Source organism: Macrobrachium nipponense, chromosome 21, assembly GCF_015104395.2.
Source record: "Macrobrachium nipponense isolate FS-2020 chromosome 21, ASM1510439v2, whole genome shotgun sequence".
NCBI classification, from domain to species: domain Eukaryota; kingdom Metazoa; phylum Arthropoda; class Malacostraca; order Decapoda; family Palaemonidae; genus Macrobrachium; species Macrobrachium nipponense.
The window spans coordinates 57,338,388-57,366,277 of record NC_087212.1 but is presented as its reverse complement, the minus strand read 5'-3'; the positions used below and the strand labels follow the sequence as shown (position 1 = coordinate 57,366,277).

Below are 27,890 nucleotides of genomic sequence, written 5' to 3'. Positions count from 1 at the left end.
TTGAAAACAGTAAAGCCCTTAATCCGTTACTAGTAATGGGTAGTCTTTTCCTGAACCGAAAAATAGAGCAATTCTTTAAGCTCTTTTGTTTAAATCCCAGGTTTTAATATTTTGGGGGAGCGTGAAGGTACAAATTTTGTATGGGAGCGTACCTTTATATCGTGAAGGTATTTATTTTAAGTGACTCGTTTGATAGGGCTTTTGGTCCCAGGAACATACTGCTTGCGTTTCATGCTGGCTGGATCGAAACGGTTTTCTCCGCAAGGCTGCTCTTTGCTGCATATGTATGAGAGCTTCACTCCCTGAATGGAATCCAACTCTGGTGGTAGTAAAATCCACCAAGGATTCCAGATCAGTTGAGAATATTTTGGGTTTCATACAAGAAACCTTTAGCTTGAATGGCTGAGCAGAATTTTGTCTAGCTGCACTACCCACCATCCTCTTCTTAATGTGGGAATCCGCTAAATTTAACAGTAGGTAAGATTCATCTCAAATAATATAAATTCTTCAAAATAAAATTTATTATTTGGATACTTACCTACTGTTAAAGTCGACCCACCCAGCCTCCCTACAACTTAGTGGGCTGTCAAGGAGAATTCTGACAAGAGCTAAAACATTTGAAACACACCTGATGGAGAACAGGTAAACTAGACAGTTATCCACTCAGCCAATCGATTTTTTGTTTGGATGCCGACTCGCCTAATCAGTGGGGAGATATAGCTAAATTTAACAGTAGGTAAGTATCCAAATAATAAATTTTATTATGAAAATTTATATTATCTTTATACTAGTGATGTGTGGCAAGGCATGTAGAGAAAATGATTGAATACTCCAATAATACTACTCTTCTAGCTGTTGTTCCTTCTATCTGTCGTGGGTCCATTTTTAAGTCACAGTGACTTGAGATGTACAATGGGGTATCGCTTAGTCGCTGATCAGCAATCATGGAATCAGTCATTCACAGGTTTTTTCTTGGACAGCTTCTCATGCTATATCACTGGCACGAATCTCAGTATCGCGGGATAAACGTGTTTCGTATGCGATGTTTATCGGTAGGCTAAGCCTCAGCCACTGTCCGATAATCACCAACATACAGAAACGACTCACGTTATGATATTAACTGACAATAAAGGTAATAAAACCATTCTCACCTTATATATTATCGGCACACCATCATAATAAATAGCCTATTCAAGGTATATGTATGACGTTCATTGGTAGGCTAAGCCTAGTTGCAGTGCGATAACCACCAACCTACATGAACAGATTCACATTATGGTGTTAACTGACAATAAAGATAATAAAACCATTCTCACCTTATATATTATAGGCATATCTCTGAATGTAAACAAAACCAGAATGCAAATGGTTGATCGCTATGTTCATATCATAATACTATAATATGGTAATAAAAACAACAGTTTTATTAAAATGATCATTCTCAATACACAACTATTATTGAACTTTTGCTAATAGTCATCTGTCAATGTTACAACCTAATCAGGCAAAAGTCTCTCTCTCTCTCTCTCTCTCTCTCTCTCTCTCTCTCTCTCTCTCTCTCTCTCTCTCTCTCTATCTCTCCTCCTCTCTCTCTTCTCTCTCTCTCTCTCTCTCTCTCTCTCTCTCTCTCTAGAGAAACAGCTGATTGCTGACATCATCTGCCATAACTATCTAGCGTCTATCGAGTTGTGTTTAAGTTGTCACTGCCGATGTTCAATGGTGGCTTCCAAAAGTAAAAATAAAATACATGTAATGGAGATCTGAAGAAAGAATCCCAGTAAATAGAAACTCTCTCTCTCTCTCTCTCTCTCTCTCTCTCTCTCTCTCTCTCTCTCTCTCTCTCTCTCTCTCTCTCTCTCTCTGCGATGAAGCGTAAACGAAATATGTAAAACCATTTTTTACCTTATATATTATTGTTATATCTTCATAATAAAAAGGCTATTCGTGGAGTAATTTCATATAAGTTAAATCAACTTTTATCTATGCGAGGCCAGCCAACTGACAAAATGTACGTATGTGTATGAAAATCAAATTATGGTAGTGTTCACAGCAAGATTATCTTACGAAATTTTAATATTACTAGTCATGGTAGTAATAATGTTTGGAATATACATAACGTTCATTTTCAGTACCAAATATCATTGTTATTCTGGTAGTAATTAATAGTTTAGAATGATATATGTACTCTGCATTGTTAGGGGTTTGTGGCAGTGATGAAATAAACAAAATTTTTCCTTTTAGGCTACGTGTTTAGGAAAAATATGACATACGTAGAATTGGCTTTGGGACTTCGTTTATTTTGATATTTTTAATGATACAATAACTATCATTTGTACTACTAACACCATTTTCACATAACTAATGTACGGTTGCTAGTAGTAGATGCTCTGATCTGTTGAGTCCAGTGTTACTAATTTTGCATTTTTAATGCTAGCTTTCATTTTCTTGAGGTAATTAGCAAGAAAATTTTTAATCTACCATCTGGCAAGAAAACTTGCATTTGTTTTCAAATATATCTAGCATACGTATTTTGACATCAAATCTTTGTAATGTTAAGTTGAATATTACTTTTATTCTTCTATGTTTGATATATCATGTAAGAAAAAAGAACAAAATCTTGCAAAACCATTTTCAGGAATTGAACAGAATATGTTTCGAAAATTATTAGGAATTATGTAACGTAATGTACAAGTACACTGTGTATGTTAGAGACATGTTTGAATAGAAAAAGAGGGCAATCGGTTGAAATTGGCTGGGTGGCATTGTTGTGTATGATGTGAATTTATTAGCACTTTATGGAGCAAAATCTAGCAAGAAATTGCCATTCCCATTTGGCAACACTGCCCTACCCACGTTTTGTTTATGTTGTTATTGAAGTCGTGTTCGCCGCGTCCTTTAAATTGTACCCATATAAACAAGTTAATTATGTGGCATCCAAAAGCCCTGATTCTTTTACTGTTATGGGAAAGAAGCCTAAATGTCAAATGAAGGTTATCACATGAAATATATTAACATGTTGTGAAGAAGGGAGATGTTTTGCTGCATGCTGCAGGTCGCATTATCTTTATTATTCATCTGTTGCACTGCAAAATCATCGCCATCTTTATCAACATATATTGTTGGTGATTACCCATATGATTTACATAATTATGATATTTCTCTTACCTCTCTCCCTCTTTTTCTTTATAAAAGGAAAGAGGCCCACATGAGTACGTAATAGCACATGCGTAAGTAGGCCTCTAGCTGTAATCCATAGGTTAGTAGGCTACATATGTACAGTAGTATGTATACTACATATATTTTTATGGCTAATGTTGTAAAATAACTTTTAAACTGTCTTGAATTCAGTTTAAGGTGATAGTTGAAGACATATTTGGTCTGAACTAAAGTAGGCAGTTTTAAGCAATTTTATAGGGGGATACCAGGATAACATGGGTATTTACTTATCACGGGAGGTTCTGGGCCCTATCCCCATGATTATCGAGGCCCTACCGTATGTGTAACTTTTGATAAGAAATTGACCAGAGAGAAGGATAATACATAATATTGGTTTCTTGGTTTCTCTAAAAATTTGTAACTTTTTAAAATGTTTTAGAATGTTTCATAATGAAGCTGTTTTATCAGTGTTTCAACTCTTTTCTTCGTTATGTGGAGTACTTTTCTCTAATGCAGCTTTTAGGTGTAACTTATATCAAACATCAGTCAAGATTATTTAGCATTTCTGAAATTTGAACTGTGGCATAGATAAATTGAGTTCATTATGCTTGTTCCATCAAATTTGCTATAGCAGTAAATATCCTCTGCATTCTTCTTTACCTAACCAAGCGGTTTTTTTGCACAATACTAGGCAAGCTGCTGCTGCAAACAGTGTGTCATTTTTTTTTAGCATCTAATACTAATCAGATTTCACAGAATTCTGTTATGGCTACAAGGGGTCTTCCGATCTCATAGATCACACACATCACCTATGTGTGGTCTATATACCTCTGGCAGGGCAGCTTCTCCTGCACATGCACATTTAGAGAAGAGAACTACTCTCTCCTCATCCCCTGTGGGAAGTCAGTCTCACACCTCGATGAGTAGTTGAACTGACACCAAATTCTTGATTGGTAAATCTGCTTTCTCAGGAGCACTTTCACTCAAGGGACAGATCTCCAGTCATTGTTACTTCTCTTGTTTACATTTCACTGCAGGTACTTGAGGGGAGTGAGAGGCGGTGAACAGACTTGTTCCACATCTCACCTGCTTTTACTGGGGAGATGCTCATGGTATGAGATTGGGAGGGAGTTAGGGAGCGTAAATCTGGCATAATTCCCTTTGTGCCTGATGAGGATGCAACTTGTGCCTCAGAAAAAGGAGTCACCGAGGTTCATTTCCTTCAGAACCCAGGCAGTTGATGCATCCTTTGGTCAGGTTGCCATGGTCACAGTTGGCTCATGATATTTTGGAGATGAACAACCTTATCTGCAGGCCAGATAATTAAGCAAACTCCTTTCCAAGTTGAAGAGGAGGTTTTGCATGTTTTAGGACACAGAAGTTACTCCATTGCAATTCATCTGATTTATTTATTTTTATTTTTTATTTTTTTTTTTTAAACCCAAATTTCAACCTGTTCCTTTCATCTGGTGGACTTAAAATTTTGCATGGTTACTCAATCCCAGTGGTAGTACAACTTTACAAGATTAGTAGGTCAGCAATGGCCTCCAGTAACCTTACAGTGACCTCTCCAAGTATCTCAGGATTTGTATGAAAATCTAAAATCACCTTTGATTTGGTAGAATAATTTGATAACTATGGATTTTCAAACCTTCTGCTCAACAGGATGTCATGTTCATTTTTGTTAGTATAATCATAATTCAGTTACAATTTCCGTCAAAACTAAAAAGTATAAAATAAAAGATATATAAGAAAATATTTTTACATGCTTTTATTAAAATGTACTAAAAAGTAAAAAAAAAGTTTTTTTTTTTTTTTTTTTTTTTTTTTTTTTTTTTTTTTTTTGCGACACCAAGATTTTCTTACAGTTAACCCTCTTACGCCGAAGCGGTAAAAAAAAAATTGTCTCCCGTGTGCCGGAGGTGTTTCAGAGTGAGCGCGGAAGCGGAAAAAATATTTTTTTCAAAAAATCACAGCGCGCTTAGTTTTCAAGGTTAAGAGTTCATTTTTGGCTCCTTTTTTGTCATTGGCTGAAGTTTAGTATGCAACCATCAGAAATGAAAAAAATTATCATTATCATATATAAATAATGCGATATATGATAGCGCAAAAACAAAATTTCATATATAATTGTATTCAAATCGTGCTGTGCGCAAAACGGTTAAAGGTAACAAGTTACTTTTTTTTTTGTAATGTACACTAAATTGCAATCATTTTGGTATACAACACATTGTAAAATGATAAAAGCAACACAGAGAAAATATTATCACAAAATAATGCATGAATTCGTAACGCGCGGACTTAAACAAAATTTTTTTTCAAAAATTCACCATAAATCTAAATATTGTCCTAGAGACTTCCAATTTCTTTCAAAATTAAGACAAATTATTGAATATTACTATACTGTAAGAGTATTAGCTTACAATTGCAGTTTTCGACCATATCTGACGAGTTAAAGTTGACCGAATGTCGATTTTTTTATATATATTTTTTTTATATGCAATTATTTTGGAAATAAGAAAAGCTACAACCTTCAAATATTTTTAGTTTTATTCTACATGAAATTGCGCACATTTTCATATATAAAACTCTATGAAATGCCTAATATGAAATGGAGCAAATATTCCGAGAATGGGACGTACGCATTTCGGAGATTTGTGGCGGAGAATCCGCGCGCGGAGGGAAGGAAAGATTTTTTTTAAATTCACCATAAATCTAAATATTTTGCTAGAGACTTCGAATTTGTTTCAAGATGAAGATAAATGACTGAATATTACTAGACTGTAAGAGTTTTAGCTTATAATTGCGTTTTTCGACCATTTCGGTAGTCAAAGTTGACCGAACGTGGTTTTTTTTCTATTTATCGTGATTTATATGCAAATATTTCGAAAATGAGAAAAGCTACAACCTTCAATTATTTTTTGTTGTATTCTACATGAAATTGCGCACATTTTCATATATAAAACTTTATGTAACGGCTAATTTAAAATGGTGCAAACATTACCACAATCGCACGTATGATTTTTTCGGAAGAGTTACCGCGCGGACGTAAAGAAAATGTTATTTTTTTCATAAATTCACCATAAATCGAAATATTGTGCTAGAGACTTCCAATTTGTTGCAAAATGAAGGTAAATGCTTGAATATTGCTAGAATACAGTGGTCCCCCCGTATTCGCGGCGGATGCGTACCAGACCCCTCCGTGAATAGTTAGAATCCGCGAATGTTTGGAACCCCTATGAAAATGCTAAAAACAGCCTATTTTGTTAGTTAAAACTCAAGAAAAACCCACTAAAAATTTTTATACTTGGTTTTTTAATAGTTTTATCACAAAAAGTGCATTTTATGATGAAATTCATAAAAAAAACCAGGAATTTGTGGATATTTATCATAGAAAAATACCGCGAATGCGCGAATTTTCCGCGAATAATGCAGGGAAACGTTCCCCAGAGAAATCAGCGAATCTGGAGAACGCGAATACGGGGGGTCCACTGTATAAGCGCTTTAGCTTACAATTGCGTTTTTTTACCATTTCGGTAGAGTCAAAGTTGACAGAAGGTTGAAATTTTGGCAATTATCGTTATTTATATGAAAATCTCTCAAAACTGATAAAAGCTACAACCATGGGTTGTTTTTAGTTGTATTGTGCATGAAATTGCGCACATTTCCATATATAAAACTATATAACGGCTAATTTTAAAATGGTGCAAACTTTACCACAATCGCATATATGATTTTTTTTCGGAAGAGTTACCGCGCGGACGTAAGGAAAAAGTTTTTCATAAATTCACCATAAATCTAAATATTGTGCTAGAGACTTCCAATTAGTTACAAAATTAAGGTGTATTTTATTGTTGTATTCTATATAAAAATGCGCACATTTTCATATATAATACTTCATGTAACGGCTAATTTACAATGGTACAAAAATTATGTCAAGACTAAATAATTTCCGAGATGTGTCACAGATACTTTTTAGTGCAGCAAGAAAGAAATTCGCGCTTGCGCGCCTGCGTAACGATTGTAAACAAAACAACACCTTGATCCGTGAACTCCCAGCATCCCCCAAGGCGCGTGATTCAAAAGTTTAGGCTGGTAGGCCTATAAGTATTTTTCCGCAAATTTAAAAAAAAACTTTTGTAAGTCTACATAAAATACGTCCAGTCGGCACACGGGAGACAAAAAATGTCGACGTAAAATACATCCAGTCGGCGTAAGAGGGTTAATCATATCTACAAAGATGAAAGAGTGGGTGCCAAACATGGAAGGAAATGCTTCAAGATATAAAAAATATACGGTATATTTCTATTCTTGTAGCATTTCCTTCCATGTTTGCCTCCCACACCTTTATTTGTGTAGAAAATCCTGGTGTGTCAAAACTTTATACTGTGTAGTGTATTTTAATGAAAGCATGTTTTAAAAAAATTTTATATATTTTTTTAGCTAAAGGTGCTAAATGTTTGATATTTGAAAAACAAATGCTATCTCTCCCTTGAGCAGATTTATTGTAGTTTGAAAAGTTATAATCTAATTGTTCATTAAAAAATTTGTTGTAAAGTGTTATATATATATCTTCTATCTTTTCAGGATTATAAGTATGTTTTTGTTAGTTTTCATCTCCCTTTTTGTTGCTGCTTTTGTTGGCAACATTTTCTCTTGATGTTGCTTATTTCTTGGGGCCAAGAATTTTTTTTTCCTATTTGTTGATATAGCATATCTTGGTGTTTTGAAAGATGTCCCATTTATTTTCCTGAATTTTTTCCAAACTTTTTGTAAAGGAGTATTTTTGGAGATGTCTAATATATATTTACTCCATAATATTATTTTTGCTTATGTTTAAGCATAAGTGAAGGTAGTTAGTGGCAATTAAGGAAGGATGTTGGGTAAAAGACCCATTCATCTACCTGCCCTCACTAAACTAGTTTGGCACTGAAAGGATTTTGTCATTGGACTGCATTCATTAATTTTGTTGGTCAAAGTTTGAACCCAAATTGCTCTTTTTTTTTAATGACTTTCGTAGTAACTGAACTAGAGCCAGTGGATGGAAACTGGGCCTAAAAAGGTTCAATACCTCCCCCTGTGGGAGCTTCTTCCTATTAAAGATAGCCTCATTTTGGAACAGACCACCAACTGAGTTTGTAAATAGCCTCATTTTGGGACAAACCACCAACTGAGTTTGTATACCACTATGAGCCAGTTAAAGAATAATCAGGCAACATTATCTCTTATTATACTAGTAAGTTTCTGGGCACCTGTAATGAGGTGTAAGGTATACTGTACATGACTAATAAGGTTGTGATAAAGCAAGTAAAGTATACTTTTGTAACACCAAGGTGGTTTTTTTTATTTTTTCCCCCTTTCTTTTCTTTTAAAATACAAACCTATCTATCATGTTATGAGCATCCTTCCAGACCCGCAACAAGTCTCGCTGCCTTATTCTCGGTTTTTGTGAAAAGTAAGGTAGTTAGCAAATCCATACCTCTGAACCCATGAGACCTTAAATAAGGCATATATGTATAGTATTATATGATGCTTGAACAGGCTGTTATAAAGAAAAATCTTGTATTATATATATATAATATATATATATATATATATATATATATATATATATATATTATATATATATATATGATATATATATATATAATATATATATAATAGTGCTTTGTAGATTTCTTAGTGCCACCTTAGTCTTACAAGTTATGATACTTGTATTAACATCAGACATTTTATTCTCATGCTGAACACCCGTGTCAGTTGTGATAGGCATAGAAAAGTGTAGCTGGACTCATTTTATTTCCAGCAAGATGTTGTCTTTCCTCCTTGGTGGGCCACCTGTATGTCAGTTGCTTGTCATAAAACTGAATTGTATGCTATGAAATTTTTTAGAAAATATCTTTTTTTCTGAAAATTTTGTATTTTTAAGACTTGGCTCAATCGTGATGTCAGAAATGTAGTGCTGCCTTAAAATATTAGCTGGCACGTATCTAAATTTGTAATAATTTCAAGTATGTATCTGAAAAATGACTCTGTTACCTATTGTCCTTTGAGAAAAATTGTAATCAGGGATGAGTAACTTACAGTCCTTTGAGAATTGTAGTCAGGGATGCTGCACAGTTATGGCATTGAGTTAGGTTAATTTTTTACAAGTAAATTGCTAGGTTTTATATAAGATGGAGCAGACAGTAGTATAAGTAAGTTATCTCAGGTTATATATTCGAAGTTTGGTTTGATTAACCCAATAATAATCATCTTTGGTAAGTGCTCTTGCAAAACCCCTAAATGTGCCACATAAAAGGAAAAAGCATCTTCAAGGTAAAAGTTTTCTTGTCTTCATGACAATTCATTTTTTCAATGAAATTGTGTGTGGTCTGATTGTCTTTTGCATTCTTTTCAGTCCTCTGGTTAGTCTCAAAACATGGAATTACTTTTTTCCAGCATTTTACATTTTGATGCTGAAATTATTTATTTGGTTAGGCTATTTAATGACACAGGTAGTCATTAAAAACAGATAATGATAAGCGCTATCTGTATTGCCCTTTTGCATTACTGCTGTAAGTGGTGCTTTACATCAGGGTGCAGCAGGAAATTTCATTAGTCTGTATTTTATCATTTCAAGTTGATAGCATTTTAGACAGATGTAAGATATCTTCAATCTGACAGGCGGTAATCTCTCACCATCTTTTTACAGGCTGCGGACCTATTCTCCTTGCTGTTTGCCGACCTCCTCCTCTTCTTGAATGATATAGGTACCTGTGTATTGACTTTGATAATTGCCCTGCAGACTGCTGTATGTACAGTGTACAGTTTTATAAGTGGTGCAGTTATGACAGTTTGTTCAGCTGCTGTCTATTCATGCCATCTCATCCATTCATCTTACTGTGGAATGTTATCTGGAATTGTACTGGCTGCAAGTCATTTGGGTGATCTTGTGGTAGCAATAAAACACGCTTTCATTCTCTTTGGCTCCTCTGTTCTCTTTATCATAAGCTTTTTGCCTAATTTGATATATTTAGTCTTCATGGGATTGCTCAACCTTTGTTCATATACATACTTAAGTTGCAGTCAAAAATTTAACAATTTTTTAATTACAACCAATTATGCTGTGAATAACTTAAAAACAAGTTTGGTCAATTTTTTGTTTAGTATACCTGTTGATTTTGTTGTGGGGGTGATCGCTGCTGTTGCAGTTTTGATTGCTTTAAAGAAAGCCCTATTTTACATGATGGACAATATGATCTTAATCCCAGACATTCCTGTACCTTCTATGATTTTAATGTTAAGGCGACGATTTATCCGATGGTATGTGGCCATTGTAAGAGAAGCTCACCGTAGGCCTCCTATAGAAAATGACACTGAAGAGGAGGAACTGGAGGATGATGCTAATGATGAAAATGGTAATGACAGTAATGACAATGTACCAGATCTAAATTTGCCACAGAATCAGGCATTTGCTTATCCTTTGAATCCACCAGATCCAATTCCCATTGGAATTGAGAGACTTGAAAACCACCGAGATGTACCTGTAGCACCTATCATACCTCCAGCCCTAGCAAGGCCTCCTATCACCCGCCAAAGGACACGCCAGTTGGCTCAAGAAGCTGTCATTATTCAGCCCCAATCAGAGCCAATTCCACAACCCGAAACAAGCGCTGGGAGCTTAAAAGGTCCTGGACGTGAAGTTTCCAACAAGGTGGATGTCCAGACCTATCAGTTATATCGTGAACTTGAACAAGAACGGGAGAGTCAGCTATGTATAGTGTGTCAGGATCAGGTCAAGTGTGTCATATTGTTGCCATGCCGTCACCTTTGTCTGTGTGATGCCTGTAGGTCAGCCATTATTACTAGAGATAATATATGTCCTGTATGTAGGCGACCTATACTTGAAACAATCAGGGTGTATGTATAATGTTGATTATATTAACTCCCCTAATTTAAACAATGAAGTCATGAGTGACAAGAAGATGCAAGAAACTTCTTTTGTACATGGAGTCACTAAATTTAGATACTGTAGTACTTAACTTTTGTACATTGTGTGTTTGTTGCTAACTGTGATTGTGAGATGCTTTATTTAATTACTTTAGCTAAGTTTTATCATTTTTGACTGAGAAAAAGCATGAGACTGGAAACTAGAAGCTTACATTTCAAAGGACTCGCTATAGTTGTAGTGTCAGTCTTGTGCATCATCTCTTGGTACTGTACATGAGTAAAGTAATGATAAAAAGGTTTTAGAAAATTGATCATTTGCTGTATGTTAACATGTCCACCTTGTTAAGAAGATTTTTGCCGTTATAGTCATTCTATGATTATTGTGATTTTGAATTATGGTTTGTTTGGTAGGTGTACATTATGCAGCATTTATGTTGTTTGATCTTTTGCTCTCTGATAAAGCTGCGGCAGTATAATTGTATTAACTAGCCATGAACAAATTGAAGGACTTGTACTCATGCAATGAAATATGTTAAAAAATAATTGAGGTGGTTTCAAGGGAAAATTCTTTTATTAATGAATGTGACATTTTATTTATATTTAGCTTGAGAGTTAATGGGAAATATTACTGCTTGTATGCATGGATGAATGATAAGTGACTGCCAGCAAAAATGTAATACTGTATTCGTAAGAAAGCTTCTCAGGAATGTGTTGTGTTGAGGTAGTGTCTGTACTGATGAAGTAAGTATTTGTTTCTGCAGAGGTACTATGAGTACACCCTTTGCAGTAGCTTCTCAGCCTTTTGTCTGCCATATTTTCATTCAATGCATTCTTGGAAAATGTCTATTATTTGATTCAGAACTGTCTGGAGAATTCTTGGCAGTGTTATAACCAGGTCGTAATGAGAAAATATGTACAGGCCAAGGTTTTCAGTGAAAATAAGGGACCATTTATTTTTCTACTAGTAGCATGTTTGAACATTGCTATATGACAAAAATGTACCTGAGTAAGTTACTCTTTCCAATATATTTTAGAATATCCTTCTGTTGCTGAATACTGGGGGCCAGCCTGATACTTTTACAAGTTTATGCTCATGTATGTGTTAGTGCAATAACTTTATGGCTCCATATATGCAGACTTTTGATAATATTTTCAGTATATGAATTCTCTTTTATTACAATTATTGCTTTGAAAGGGAAAAAGGAAAAGAGATGTTTAAGTTGAAATAAAAAGTGAAGTAAGTATCACTTGTGGTGAACTTTAATTAGCACTCAGTGGCAAATAGCTGTCATATTGATGAATAGAAGATGGAAAATGCCGAAGTTTCTCACTGTTGTGTTGTGTTCAAGCAGATGTTGAATGAAATCTGCATCCTTTGTTTTAAGGACATGGATAGTATAATTTAATTGCTAAATACATTGCAGGTTTTTATTTGTATAAGAATCAATGATATTTTATTAGCAGTCTTGGAATTGAGAATAAGATGCATGCAATTAGTCACAGAACCTTAGAACATCTGATTCACAAGTGCACTTTATTAAACTCTCCATCCCTTCAAGGGATTATCCTGGGACATAATTCTCATATTTGGGGGGGTGTGTGTTGAAGTTTTTTTGTTCGTAAGTTAGGATTATCAGTCTATATAACTACTAAGCTTATTACTCAAAATTTGGCTTGATTCTTGCTAAGATACCAGGTTGACTGTTGTGCATATTAGGTCTCATTGGCTATGTGTGATTTCAGAAGATCAGAAAGATGCTGTAGTTTGAATTCTTAGATTGTGTCTTTTAATGTGCAAAGGTAGAATTGCAACAGGTATGTCGTTTTCAGAAAATGTTTGATATTTTGACATTTACTGAGGTGTATGTACCAAGATTAAAATGGTACATGATCCAATTTTAATTTTAAAGTACGTATATGCAGTGTATACCGTTCATAAATGGCATTGCGTATACAAAAAGGTTTTTGTATTTGCCTCTTAATATTTTTGCTCTTTCACTGAATTACTGGTGAATGTTTCTCTCTTCACTAAGTTTGAGTTTAGTTCGTGTTCATCATGTGATATTTTTAGTCTGATGAACTAGAATTCTTATACTGTATAAATTACAAAGGTTTGCTTTTGCTGATTTTGTTTTGTACTGTGTGATTTATTTACATATCTGTGATATGTTTGAATTTGAATCTTGTTGCTATTCTGTGTAATCTTGGCATTTTTTTGTTTAAAATTCCTGTGATATTTCATAACAAAATTTCTCTTTATTTAAGACAGAGTCATCTCGTGGTGTATATTTTGCAGATAAACAATTAATGTGATTTTTTACCAAAGTCACTAATTTTTTTTTAACTTGACTGTATGGAATGTGCTTTATCTTATTCAATTAAACCTTTAGTTAATTCAGCAACATAATGTTATCTATACCTTTAGATTGATATGCATAGCATGTAAGTAAAGTATGGGCTATACTGGAATTTTGTATGTACTGTAATTATTTCTTGAAGCAATAAACCTCATTTTAATCTTCAATAAAGATTTGTAGTACGTATGCTATCTTGAACTCTGCTTACCCCACATTTTTTTTAAGAATGTGTTATGTTAACTATCATGTTTTGTCTTAGAATTTTGAGACTAGTATTAATTTTTGAATGAATGATGCTCTGTGTTTCAGTTGAAAATGTAAGCTTTTGATCTTTTCAGTTTATGTTGTACAGACACGTGCAATGAAACTATTGTAATGTATACAGTAGTATTTTGATTTTTATTAGTACATAGCTGAAGATGTGTTTGGAAGGCCATCAATAGACCTATTTGAACTACACACAACAAAAAATTTAATGCACAGTATTTTGTTGGGTTGTTCCAGATCCCTGGACCTTGGCAGTGGACACCCTTAACATCCTTGGGACAGTCTTGGCACCTATGCCTTTCCCCACTTTTGCCTCATCCATCATGATGATTTTCCAGACCCACAGAATGACCCTTGTAGCTCCTATGTGGCCTGACACACAATGGTACCCTGATCTTCTAGCCTTACTGACAGAAACACCAAGAGAGATTCCTCCTTGGCATAAACTTCTCTGTCAACTACACATCAATAGATTTCACCTGTCAGTAGGGTCCATATCTCTTCACAGTTGGAGACTATCCAGTATCTCCTGCGAGCGAGAGGCTTTTCTCAGAGCAGCGACTGAAATGTCTGGCTACCTCAGGAAGTCTTCTATAGCCATCTACCAGGGAAAGTGGTTCGTCTATTGTGATTGTTATTGTCAACAAGGCCTCTCTCCAGTTGGAACTATTCAACAAGTAGTAGATTTCCCAATTGTCCTCCGTAGGAAGAAACCTCTTTCACTATCAGCAGTCGAGGGATATAGGGGCTGCCTTAGGTCTCTTTTGGTTTTGAGAAGTAATTAAGCGTATTTTACTTCAATTCCAGAAGCCCATTCAGTGTGCAAGAGGATGTGATGTCAGAGGTCTAGGCCCTTCCATTGCATTAAAAAATAACCTGTCAGTTCCAAGGATCTTAAAGGCTGGTATGTATATGGCTATGCCAAACCACCTTCACATCCCTCTATCTGTGGGATGTTGCCCACAGGTCCTTTGCTACTTTTTCCTTGGGTCCTGTGATGGCTGCTCAACAAGTTGTGTAGCTCATCCAGTGCCCTTAGTTGGACAGTGTTTATATTATCTAAAATGGTTTTGAAAGTTAGTTTCATTTTTCTCTACTGGCAGGCAGTGGAGAGAAATTATCCATCATGCATTGGAACTGGTTAGATACAGGTGAGTGTAGAGCTCCTTTCTATTGGTGTTCCTAGATTGTTCATACACAATATAAAACTATTTTGGAAGCAAGTCCCTTCCTCTCCTAGAAGGGGAGAGAGAGGAAATAACAACAAACAAGGCTGGTGACTAATGTAATTTTGTCTCTGACAGTTAGTTCTTTATTTCTCTAAAAGACTAGTATATGTCTGGCTTTTACTTTATAGTACAGAGGCATATGACTCCTTCCCACGTCCCTCTCTGGTCAGGAATTGAGCCCAGGTAAGCTGAACCTCCAGTCGGTTCACAGGCTTCTCTATCCTCACTCCAAAAGCAAGTCCCTTATGTTAAGACCAAAGGTTTGTTCCAATGAACAAATGACAAATTCTTAAATCAATTTGTAATTTTCATAACCAATAACCTGTGGTCTTAACATATACTGCCCACCTCAAGCCAACCCCCCATATTTTAAAAGGGCTAGAGAAAACTGATGCCTTGCATTCGAGGTGGGGTATGGGAGGTCGGCTCCTCTTCCTCCTCACTGCCATCTTGGTCATCTCCCGATGTCACCAATTCCTTGCAACTACCTAACTTTTTTTAACCGGACTAGAGAATTCTCCCCCCCCCCTTTATTTTAAGACTGGACGTTTGTTAGTTATGAAATATACAAATTTATTTAATTTTTGTATATTACTATTATTAAAAGTATATGATCTTGTAGATAGATAAGTCAGTCAGGATACTATACTGCGAAAGATAACAGTGATAGTTTTTCAGAGCACAGTAGTCAAAAGTTAATCTGGTGTTCATATATACATTAAACAACATTGTCAAATACAGTTTTTTTAATGTCTTGAGCATTTTATTATAAAGAAGTTAACAAAGGCTAAGCTAAAGGATTTGTTCCTTACTGATAATTTCCAAATTTGGAAACAAATCAGTCAAGGAAACTGTCAAATTCTTCTTAATGAGATATAATTTGATTATCAGAATCAAACCTATTATTAATAGACGAATTCTGAGTTATCCATATGTGATATCTAAATAGATTAACTTCAGTGGTCTGGTTTAAACTACTTGCAAGGAAAGAGACCTTGGACATCTTGTGTGGGAAGAGAGCAACGAGAATAGACGAAGAGTGAAGAGCAGAAAGCAGAGCAGCTGGGCCTGAAGGTTTGCTTCAAATACTACTTTCTACACTTTGTACCATACTTAATGGGCAGATCAGGTTACACTGTTAGAGGTAACCCACCTCTCTGTAGATATCGTAGATAATTATTTAAAGTATCCATTTGGCTCCCACGCCTGCATTGCTTTCATCAATTTACTTTTTGTCTGTTCTCTTAGGTGTCTTTCTACTTGGCTGATAGAGTTCAGTTTAACATGAGAGGTGTCTCATGTAAGAACATCCAAGTTCTGACATCTTTTGCCGGCAAGATGGATGTAGGAAGAGAGGGTAAGGAGAATGTGGGTATTAGAAGGGGGTTTCCAGACTTTCATTTTAGTTCCTGATGTTTATTAAGTGTTTAAATATCTGAAACATTAAAGTGGAGTGTATTTTACACCTCATTTTTCATGTTTTGCTTTGGTTATGGAATGAAATTTAAAATACAGGCCAATTGCAGGGACCAATGAAGTCACTCACCACTGAAAGGGTAACGGAGTAAAAAGTTTTGAAGGTGTAACAATAAAACCCCCACACTTGATTTATAAAATAGTTGTCAGGAGAGGATGGAAAGTAATATATAGAAGAAAAAGACCATGAACTAGGTACAGTAAAAGGAATGAAAGGATTTGCAGCTTTTGGCCAAATGGAAGCTGCAAGGAACCTCAAGTAATGACTACAGTTCATCATGTTAGTTACTCTGATTGCTATACCTCGTATGGATGTTTTGCATTGGATATATGAACATTTTACTTTCAAGGGCTGTAAGGTACAAGCAGGTAGACAGGGATACTTTCAAAACCCAATTTTAATTTTTGTATTAAATTTAATGTGAAGCTTGATATCTGCATTTAGCAGTTTTGATGAAGATGGAAATTTACGCGCACTGGCTAGCTAGGATTACAATTGCGCCCAGCACAGAATTATGTTCAAGCATATGCAGTATTTTCTGTTCATCTTTTGATGTCATTTATACTCAAAATATTTACCGTATATAGCTATTCAATTGTGATTGTGCAAGACTAGTTTTCCTTGTGCTAGGTAGGAAGTACTTTAAGTCTTATTGTGTTAGTCAGGTTTTAGCAGCAATTCAACTAAGGGAGTCTGGAAATCTTCAACAATTTTCATTATTTTAACTTGTGTTTTTAAAGACCAGCAGTTTATTAAGTAAAATAAAAACATTAAAATTAAACCCTTTGGACCAGTCATAAGAGTTAAGGATTTTAACTCTGAAAGTTGCATTTATAAATCTTATTTCGTAGAATGAATAGTTTAGAATACACACACACACACACACACACACATATATATATATATATATATATATATATAGATAATATATATATATATATATCTATATATATTATGGTACTGACGGGGTAACATTTATGCTATCTGTACGGATCAAGTTCTTAGTTTAAGAAAGTGGATGAAAAATGTTTCACTTACTTTGTCTTTACTACATTTAAAATGTTTTGTTCTTAATAACTGATGCTATTCGAGGTATAATGCAATCTCAGCTATTCCTTTATATTTATTTTTTAAGTATCTGTATTATCAGATGATAACATGCAGCTGTTATTTAAGACTAGATTTGGTTCCCATAATTAGATTGTGGTTTGAAAAATGCCGTTTTACTTTGGCAGCAATTAATATCACGAAATAGGGGATCTGAAATTGTCATGTGTTCGGGGTAGGTAACTTGGAGGAAAAATCTCGTAGTTGCACCACTGAATCAATTAGGACAGATGGAAAGAGAATCTTGAGGTACAGAAAAAGGAATGAAAGGGGGTTCGAGGAAAGAATTTTAATTAATGCCTACATTTCACAGCATAAAGTGCACTGATGGCAATCAAGTTCTAAACCCTGGGATAGGGGCCGAAAGGGCGAGTTTCTGTAAAAAGGGGAGGGGAGGATCTCTAAGGCTTTAGAAAATGTCCTCACCAAGAATCTCGCCTATTTTGTCAGGTGTAAGTTTATGGTTTTAAGAATGAGATCATGTACCAAATGCAACCTTTCTTGCAGTGCCTAAATTAGATACGTATTAGGCCGTATAAGCTGGCCTGATAAAATCGTTACGGTCGGCAAATAACTTTCAACCTTCACTATGAGTAGGTTTAATTTTTTTTTTCTTTTTTTCACGCTTAAGTAATTTTGGTGGAATTAGAGTAACTCCGTGTATTAACTGTCATCTGATAATTTACGTTATTTTTTTACATCGAACAAGGTAGTTAAAGCACTTTTCAGTTACCCAAAAAACTTAGTAATTAATTTTCAGCCGGCTGTGAAATTTAGTAAACTTCAACAGATTAAGTTATGAAATTTTAGTTTGAACTGTTTTCATCGATATATTTTTTTTACTATTTCATATTTAGTTTTTAATGCTAAGGATGTTACCTGTGGGTAGTTTTCCTTATTTTCTCTTGATAGAATTCAGGTAGTTTTAAAGCTTAAAAGAATTTTTAGGTAGCTTCCAAACTAAATATAGCTTTATGTTAAATATTTTGTATTTTACAATAACGACCCATGAATATAAATGTGGCAACGAAAACTCAAAGCTCTAGAAATACTTTATTTCACATATTTACACACAAGAGATCTTTTGTATGTGAGAATGTTCAGGTACAGTCATATTAGAAAAAATCTTAATAGTAGAAAAATTCACTTCTTACAGAAGTACACCATTCGATCGCACCTAAAGATGCCATTTAGGATTCCATCTTAGTCTAAAATCATTCATTCGTCGAGATTCATTCAAAACACTTTCGTCGGGGTCAGGGGTCACATTTACTTCTTCGCGGGCTTCTTGGCCTTCTTTGGTGCGGGTTTCTTGGCTGCTGGCTTTTTGGCGGCCTTCTTGGCAGCTGGCTTTTTCGCGGGCTTCTTGGCTGCAGCTGGCTTTTTCGCGGCTTTCTTGGCTGCTGGCTTTTTGGCAGCTTTCTTGGCTGCGGGCTTCTTAGCTGGCTTTTTAGCTGCGGGTTTCTTGGGAGACTTCTTGGCTGCTGCTGCTGCTGGCTTCTTCACGGCTTTCTTGGCAGGCTTTGCGTCGTCCTTGGCAAGTTTGAACGAGCCAGAGGCACCAGCGCCCTTGACCTGCTTGAGTGCCCCAGAAGTGACACCCTTCTTCAGGGCAAGCTTCAGTCTGCTTCCAGCCTTCTTCTCGTCACCGACCTTGTAATTCGCGACGATGTATTTCAAGATTGCCTGACGAGACGAACCGTTCCTTTCCTTCAAACTTTTCACTGCAGCAGCAATCATAGTCCCGTAAGGAGGGTGAGTTGGCTTGGCAGCGGGTTTCTTCGCCTTGGGTTTCTTTTCTTTCTTTTCCTTGGCGGGTGCTGCAGGGGCAGCAGCAGCAGGAGCTTCAGCGTCAGCCATAGCGAATAAGTAACGAATACGACGGCGAAATCAAAACGCACAGAGAGCAGACGCGCGTGCTGCACGAGTGGATGCTGGGACTAGACTTAGGCGAATTTTGTTGGGCCCGAGATATAAATGCCTTCGTGCGGACGGAAACGTGGCACTGTAAACACTCGCACCCGTTTTCGTTCAAGTTGATCCGTCGTCGCAACCATTTGTGTTTGTTAATTCAGTTCCTCCAATTATTATACGTGTTGGAATGTGTTTTTTGTGTCTTTTCGAGTGCACGCCGAGAGGATATACGTTTGGCAACGTTTCTGAAGTATTACTCATCAGGTGCGATCTTGTATCTTTGAGATATGTGTTCAAATATGAAGGGGACTTCGTTCTAAAACTCGATATATTCTTATTTAAACTCATATGTTCAAATTAATTACCTGTCTGTATACCTTTTTATTTTACAAGATGAAAGGAGAATTATTTATCTGTGATGTAAGTGGAAAATCTACAAGGAAGGAGTGATAGCGAGCTTGTAATAAATGTTTCAATTTGGATGAACAAACACAGATTTCTTCAAGTACGGCCATTTGTTGGCAGTCTAAGAATAGGTATACATGGGTTTTATTCTGTTAAAATACCAGGACAGAATTTCATCTATGCATGAAGTGATCCAGAGTTGTATTCTGATTAATACGATGTAATTTGAAGTCAGAATAATGTTTTCAGACGGCGTAATTCGAGATATAGTGATGAAAATAGTGAAGCCCATACCAGTCTCCATTGCCGTGTAGACTGCGAAATAGGGCGAGGTGAGGCTTTGGATAATCTTGGTATTTTCTTCAGTAAATAGAGAGTTATGAGAGATATTTTGTCATTTTGCGAAGGTAAATAGATAGAATATCATTATTCCAACTCTGATAGGCAGTTTAAGGCCATATCAAGCAGGTGTAACCGATTTATGGATCAAAATAAGCTTAACGCCTAAGCCACATCCGCTAACGCTGTTCAAGAGGTGGTATAGGCAAGAAAACAAAGGAGTGAATCATTTTTCATATTTCTCACTTCGATATTGATTGATTCTTTGTTATTTTGTTATAGAAATGTTTAAATGAGTGTCGCCGATGTTTTAGCTACTACTTTATGTGGAAATGGTATTCACATATAGAATTAGAGTCCATTTTGCATAAGCCTACCGCGAATTTTTTATGGCGTTGCGTATTGCGATGTAGGCTGATATGGTTTTGCGTATGTTTGAAAATTTGATTATTGCATGAACTGGATACTGCATATGTTTTCAGATGCGAAACGAGTAAGTAGAATCTTTTGAAATTGTTTAGGAAAATGAAATCCTGTCTTAGTGTGGCAGTAATGCGTTTCATTCCATCACCTCTTGAAATCCATGGAAAATTATTAATCACCAATTTAAGTACCTTTAAGATAATTATTTCACCATCAGGTTAGTTCATGATTAGTTTGGTTTTATTTGTGTTGATGACTGTTAATGGTTCGTGGACAGTGTATGTGATGCCAGAGGTTTTGACGAACATTTCCAGCTGGATGAAATTAGGACAATTTTTCATTCACGAGTCAGACTTTGTGATGAATTATGCCAAAGAAAAACTTATACACGAGATTTAGATTTAGTTAGTAATAGCCTATATAATTACCAATCGTCATTTTTTTTTTTTTATTCATCTGGGATTGTTACTATACGGAGAAGAACTGAAAGTATTAAACCGAGTCAGCTTTAAAAGTAATATGAGCGTCACAGTACAAGCACTTTGATTACATACTTTTAAAATTGGTTTTAACTCCATTATTGGTACTGATTTCCCTTTTGTTGGTGCCATTATTACTGCTGTTATGAAGATAGCATAGCTCTTATAATCGATTTTAAAGATGTAACAGATACGTAGTGTAATATATATCCTACCTTGCTAATACCACCCGTGTAGATAATTTATTTTATTCCTATGCTTTTGTTAGGGGTCAAAGTTTTGTTACTATTTGGAAGTCTGCAGTGTTATTCTTATACCGTTGTGCACACACACACACACACACACACACATATATATATATATATATATATATATATATATATATATATATATATATATATATATATAGTGTGTAGACGGATAGTTATGTGAATTAAAACTCTCCCCATTATATATATATATATATATATATATATATATATATATATATATATATAGTGTGTATGCGTTTATGCGTGTGAGTATATTGATTTTATTTATTTATTATAATTTTTTTTTGCAGCTTTCAACCTTGAGTGTACTGCAATGCAATGTCATAATTTTGTCGCGTCTTTGCCTACTGTGATATTCCTTTTATCGAAGTGAGAAAACTAGTTCTATTTTCATACGCGACTGTGGCAGATATTATGCCTGCCAAACGTCATCTCCTGCATAGCCCCGTGTGTGTGTGTGTGTGCGTCTGGGAAACATTCTCCTCAGCTTCGCATTGGTATAAAGTGGACGAACGTTTGTAAGAATAGCTCAAGGAGCTGATCTCGCCGTTTCATTTAATTTTTAGGGCTGAATTTTAGGGATAACGTGCAAGCTGAGGAAACGTGCAAAGCCCACGTGTCGTATTGCCCCCATATGGTAAATGCATGGGAGTGCGCGTATCGAGATTGGGAGAAGAGATGGACAATGAAAGGTTCTTGGAGCAAGACCAAAGGTGGCCGGGTACGCCAGCTGTGATTTCTTTCCTGTTCCCCTCTCCCCCCCCTCCCCCCCGCCTTGTTTCTAATCACCAACAGTGTTCTTGGGCATTAAACTCCTGATAAGTAGAGATACTTGTGTCCAATTTGATTTGAGCAGCGTTAAGAATTTCTAGAAACTCTAACTCCGATCGCGGCCTCATTTTAAACGAACTTTTATGAAAGCAAACGGAGGGAAGAGTATCGATCCGGGTGGCTTTGACGTCATAGGTAGCCAGCGCCAAACTGCAGCTGGTCCGTTGGCGGGAAATTTGAAATTCCAATACTGACATCGATTTCCCTTCGTTACCCTTAAATGTCACAGTCGTTTATTATCTCTAATAGCCCTTTTTCAAGGGGAACGTTGTGGTACATGGAATATTTTCAGTTCAGCACGATTTCTTGAGAAACACCATTGATCAGCTTATAAAGTTGGATTGCTTACGTTGCCTGAGCTTTGTCAAGGCCCCCGATACGCAAGAGAGTTTTTGAGGGAGGTGGGAGGCTAAGGGTGGGGTTGAGGGACTGGGGTTTGGAGTGAAGAGAGCAGGAAATGCTTTATTTGCCCAGATACGCAGTCATCGATCTTGTGCTTGTGTTGTGCTTTGAGTCGATATTGCCATCAAACGCCCTTGACTTGTTTTTTAGGTGAAATTCGTAAACACCATTGTAATAAATGTTGCTTGCTATAGCGGTCCTTTGAGAGATCTTTATTCTGTTCACATCGAAAGCTTCAAAATGGATAGTTCAGCTTCAAAGTTGGTGTCATATATCTGAAACTTGATTTGAAAATATACTCATATACTTAATTTTATCAATGCATGTGCTTACGTATAGACATGCGCAAGTACAGACCGTGATTTGCGTATTACTTTCAGTACTCTCTTGTTTCTTTTCCTGTTAATCCATATACTTCCTCCCAGTCTCCCCTTAAGCGTTGATTCATTTTGTCCATGATTATGAATTATGATGCTCAGACACGACATAGCATTTTTAGTAATCCAGACTACTGTACATTATCCGCATGGTGAAGGAATGGTACTATAAGGACACCTTTAAGATATCGGAAACCACGTGGTGGTACTAGCACAGGAAATTGCGCAGTTGGCTAAATAGTAACTTTATTTAACAAATATAACCGAGTTCTTCGTTCTGTTATGCACGCGCCATAGGAATTTGAATAGGGATAACCTTAGTTCCGGTTCCGATTCCATTCACTGTGAAGTTTTCCCATATAAAATACTCAGTGTTTAAATGAAAACGCTTGTGCTACTAATTTTAAAAATATTTGAAATCTGGAATTCGTAAAGTAATATTTTCAATCTTTTCATTTACCAAATGGAACTAATACAAAGAACGTATGAGAAGTAGCCTAGGCCTAAATCCGGAATTTCGACTTCTTTCACGTTACTGTGCTTGGACATCCCGACAACGGTCTCTCTCTCTCTCTCTCTCTCTCTCTCTCCTCTCTCTCTCTCTCTCTCTCTCTCTCTGTGTGTGTGTGTGGGTGTGTGTATGAATTATACACATGTCATTCATGCACAACCAATAGTACTATATATTCCTCAGAGCCAGGTGAAAAACATCTCTAAGGAGACACGTGGAACATGTTGCATATATACAGATTCGCCGTGACAGCGTTTTGGAAGGGACGGGTTGACCTTTGCGTCTTTCGTTGCTATTTACTTTTTCATGTGGAAACTTTCCTTATGCAACACTGGAGAGAGAGAGAGAGAGAGAGAGAGATCTTCAAGGGGCATTTGCGTTAAACTTATGAGCTGTATGGTACAGTTGTACAATGTTTAATTGTTTTGTGTTCCAATATATTAAATATATAACCACTTAGTTCTTAATATTTAATTTCCGAGTTTTAATACACACACATTTTTTATTTGTGTAATGAATTTGAATTTATTGACCAACACTCCTATAATGCACTCTTTTCATAATTAATTTACTATTTGCATGATTATCCTAAATAAAACTGAGTTTGGTCAGCCATTGTGGGCGGGGTGGGGTTACGTAACAGTAGGAGAAGGTAATAAAGGGTACAATAGGCGAAAATGTTTGGACAACACTGTACACACACACACACCACACACACACACACACACACACACACACACATATATATATATAATATATATATATAATATATATATATATCTATATATATTTATGATATATAGATATATATATATATATATATATATATATATATTAGAGAGAGAGAGAGAGAGAGAGAAGAGAGAGAGAGACGAGAGAGAGAGAGAGAGAGAGAGGTGGGGGCGGGGGTTGATGGGTTGATGTGTTTGGACCAAATTGTAGGTATATAAAAGCTTCAGTAATCTCCCGTCCCCCAAGTTAGACAGGATGGATTCGCCTCTTCAATATGTCTAAGTTGTTTTTCACATACTTCCCACTTTGGTTTGTTCTAAAATGATTTTGTAATTCATTTTTCTCTAGTATCAGTGTGGCATTAATAATATTAATGCTGTAAAATGTCAGTGTATCGTCTTGATGATAATATTTGTTTCGTCATTGCTTCGCGAAAATTGGCTTTTGTGCTGTAACCATCACTGATTTTCGCCTCGGCTCAGCTTGGAGAGATCCAGTAACGTCAACATTATTTCTTACTGGCTTTGCATATCTGCGTTTGTGTGTATGCTAGTGTGTGAGTGTGTGTGTGTGTAAGAGAGAGAGAAAGGATAATTTAATTTCGTTATTGCATTTTATTATTATTATTTTTTTTTTGTAGATACGTAACATTGAAAAGATAACGAGCTCTCTTATTGAGAGAGATTTCGGGATTTCCTCGATGCTTAGGCGATTATAAATGAAACAAAAGTATATTGGGTAACAGTGATTCAAGCCCTTTTAAATGAACTTCTTTTACACACACACACACACACATATTTATATATATATATATCTATATATATATATTTATATATATATATATTACTTAATTATTAATTATGTCAAATCTTTGAGGTGCATTGTAGATTTCACTTGTGTGTGTGTGTGTGCGTAAGTTTAGAGCGCTTGTGTGTGTGTGTGCGTAATTTAGCAGGCGCTTTGTGTGTGTGTGTTGTGTTGTTTGTGTGTGGCGAGAAGAGAGAGAGAGAGCGAGAAAGTTAATGGGGGTTTTACTGAATCGGTTTTTCCAGCGATTTTTTTTAATTAGAATGCAATTTTGTCCCCATAGGCTAATAGAGTATATTTATTTATCATCAACAATTACAGACAAACTTCGAGAGAGTATCAATAGGAGTTTTACTGAGTCTGTTTCCCACCGTTTTACCTTATTTGATTAGAAACTCAATTTCATCCTAATAATATTGTCGATCACCTATCGACAATTTATTAGCACAAAATTTAGAAGAGAATTTTCCACATAAAAAAAATCCATTCTCCGAGAGAGAGAGAGAGAGAGAGAGAGAGAGAGAGAGAGATAAAAGCGGTTCTCAAAAAAGATTACAAAAAGAAAACGGTTCCCACGAACCAGATCTGTCTGGTTGCAGCTTGCTGGTTACCGTGTGCTGCCTGCCTTTCGCCTAGTTAAGATTTTGCTTGCGGGACGGTAACTCATAATTATTATATGGGATGTAGAAATCGGTCTTAGTTAATAGTTTGATGTAAATGAATGAGTCTTAGAACAAGGACTTATGTTTGCGTTTGGTGAAATGATGAATTAGTTACTTTGCATTTCTGTGAAAGCTGAGACAAGATGGAGAGTGGGTGTCTGTATTTTCTTCGGGATGTGCCTCAACTATAAATCTTTCAAGGGCGAGTTCTCGAAAATCTTGTCAAAACATTGCGGGGTCTGAAAGCTTGACTTGATCCCCAAAAAACCATGCAACGACTGGATCCCTTTTCAAATACATAGACAGGCCGTCGCCTCTAATGATGTCTGGTGTTGTATGGAAGTACTCTTGCTTCAAACGTAGAGTGCATGAGGTTCCTTGCTGGGATCAGGCTGTCCAACCCAGATCAGGGCTATAGTAGATCCTGAATTTAACCACACACCAGTATTAGTGCCAAAAACAAAATCCCAATGATAGCGGAAAAAAGAAAAACCAATAAAGAAAAATTTCACAGATCCGTGAAGCTTAACGAGCTAGGTTCCTCAGCTCCAGTGAATCCTAATCATCAGCAGTGAGAATTGCCTTGGAGAAAGGATGTTCTCGTAAAGTGCATGCAAATATATGATGTGTGTGTATATGTGTGTATATATATATATATATATATATATATATGTGTGTGTGTGTGTGTGTGTGTGTGTGATTTCCTGAATTGCTGTATATTATACTTCATTTTAGTGATCATGCCCAAAGCAGTTGGACGAAAGCTATAAGCTCTGTACACACACACACACACACACACACACACACACACACACACACATATATATAATATATATATATATATATATATATATAGATATATATATATATACTATATATATATATATTACAATATTGTGCGTGTATGAATTTTTTTTTACTACCCGTAAAATTGAGTAAGTGGTCGAAATTTTAGGTATCTGCTCGTAAAAAAATACGGACAAGACGAGTTTTACAACACAATCCAATTCTGGTCGTTTATATTGTAGACGGAAAAATTCGCTTTCTGACAACAACAAATTAACAACCCGCCATTGCGTTGATCTAAGAAAGGTGAGGACTTACGTTTCGCCTGGACTGACATCAAATAACGGCTGTTTGCGATCGCTGTTCATCAGCCACGTGGTTATAAGAGCAGTATTTTATTGCATTTTTTATAAATAATTGTAGTACAGCAAAGCAGTTTCCAGGTTTTAGTTGATTAAGCAGGTGAATTAGTTACACAATTTTTCTGGGATAGATAGACAGAGAGAGAGAGAGAGACTTTCTTGAGCAAGCGAATCTGGTAGCCGCATGCAAAAAGATTAGCGGAGATATGGCAGCGCTGCAGTTCAGAAGTTATAATAACCTTGAAGTGAAAGTTCCTTTCGCATTTCAGACAAATGACGACTGATGGCCGCAAGACTGATTAAATGTCATGATTTTAGATTTCTATTCCTGTTCGTCTCGTTCTCGTGCGAGATTCAGGGTTCTATATATTCATATATAATGGTTTGTGGATTACTCGGGCCACATCACAGCGTCATGCTTCCTGTCCTGACCTTCACCGCGCTTGAATGACTCTAGTCCTTCACGTCATGCAGTAAGTGAAGGAACATGTCTCCTCCATTTTTATTCCCTTTGATAAGAAATCCAGTTACTTCAGGAGGATGGTGCATAACTTCATAAGCAAGTTAATATGTTCATGATTGTGGTAAGGATTCAATCATTATTACCATAATAATTATAATGATTATGGATGTCGTTAATTCTCAATGTTGTTTTTAACTATTAATTGCTGTTTGCATGATTATTAAAATTTTTCTTGGGAGGCATGCATTTAATACTTTATACCGCACACATATATATATGTGTGTGTGTATAAAACCATTAACACAGCGAAATCTTCAATCCTGACCACTGGTGGACCTCCCAACTTATATATATATATATATATTATATATATATATATAGATATATATATATTATATTATATATATTATATATATATATAAATGAAGATAATTTAATTTTAATAGTGGGAGCATTTTGAACTCATGTTAAATGTAAGTAATAGAAAAGAGGAAGAGTTAAATTTTGCGGGAGTGGAAGAGGTTGCTGGTGTAAGTCTGAGAATGTTTTTGAAAGTAATTGTTCGCTGACGTAAGAAGTGCAGTTAAGATGTTAAGGAAA

At 35.8% G+C, this 27,890-nt stretch overlaps 2 protein-coding genes across 2 annotated transcripts in view; one reads left to right on the top strand and one right to left on the bottom strand.

Annotated features, from left to right (window-relative positions):
- Positions 1-13,634, top strand: part of LOC135198049 (uncharacterized) — a 55,026-nt gene extending 41,392 nt beyond the window's left edge. Inside the window, exon 3 of the mRNA XM_064225438.1 lies at positions 9,851-13,634. Coding sequence (XP_064081508.1) covers positions 9,851-11,068 — 1,218 coding nt within the window. The 3' untranslated portion in view covers positions 11,069-13,634. The remainder of the gene's footprint in view (positions 1-9,850) is intronic.
- A 4,931-nt stretch (positions 13,635-18,565) lies between these two features.
- On the bottom strand, positions 18,566-19,485 carry LOC135198048 (histone H1-delta-like). The gene has a single exon (XM_064225437.1). It carries the CDS (start codon positions 19,383-19,385, stop codon positions 18,795-18,797), a length of 591 nt encoding a protein of 196 aa, XP_064081507.1. The 5' UTR covers positions 19,386-19,485; the 3' UTR covers positions 18,566-18,794.
- Positions 19,486-27,890: the final 8,405 nt, after the last annotated feature.

Excerpts from the sequence above, each read along its gene's own strand:
- LOC135198048 (XM_064225437.1), bottom strand. The coding sequence starts at position 19,385 with ATGGCTGACGCTGAAGCTCCTGCTGCTGCTGCCCCTGCAGCACCCGCC.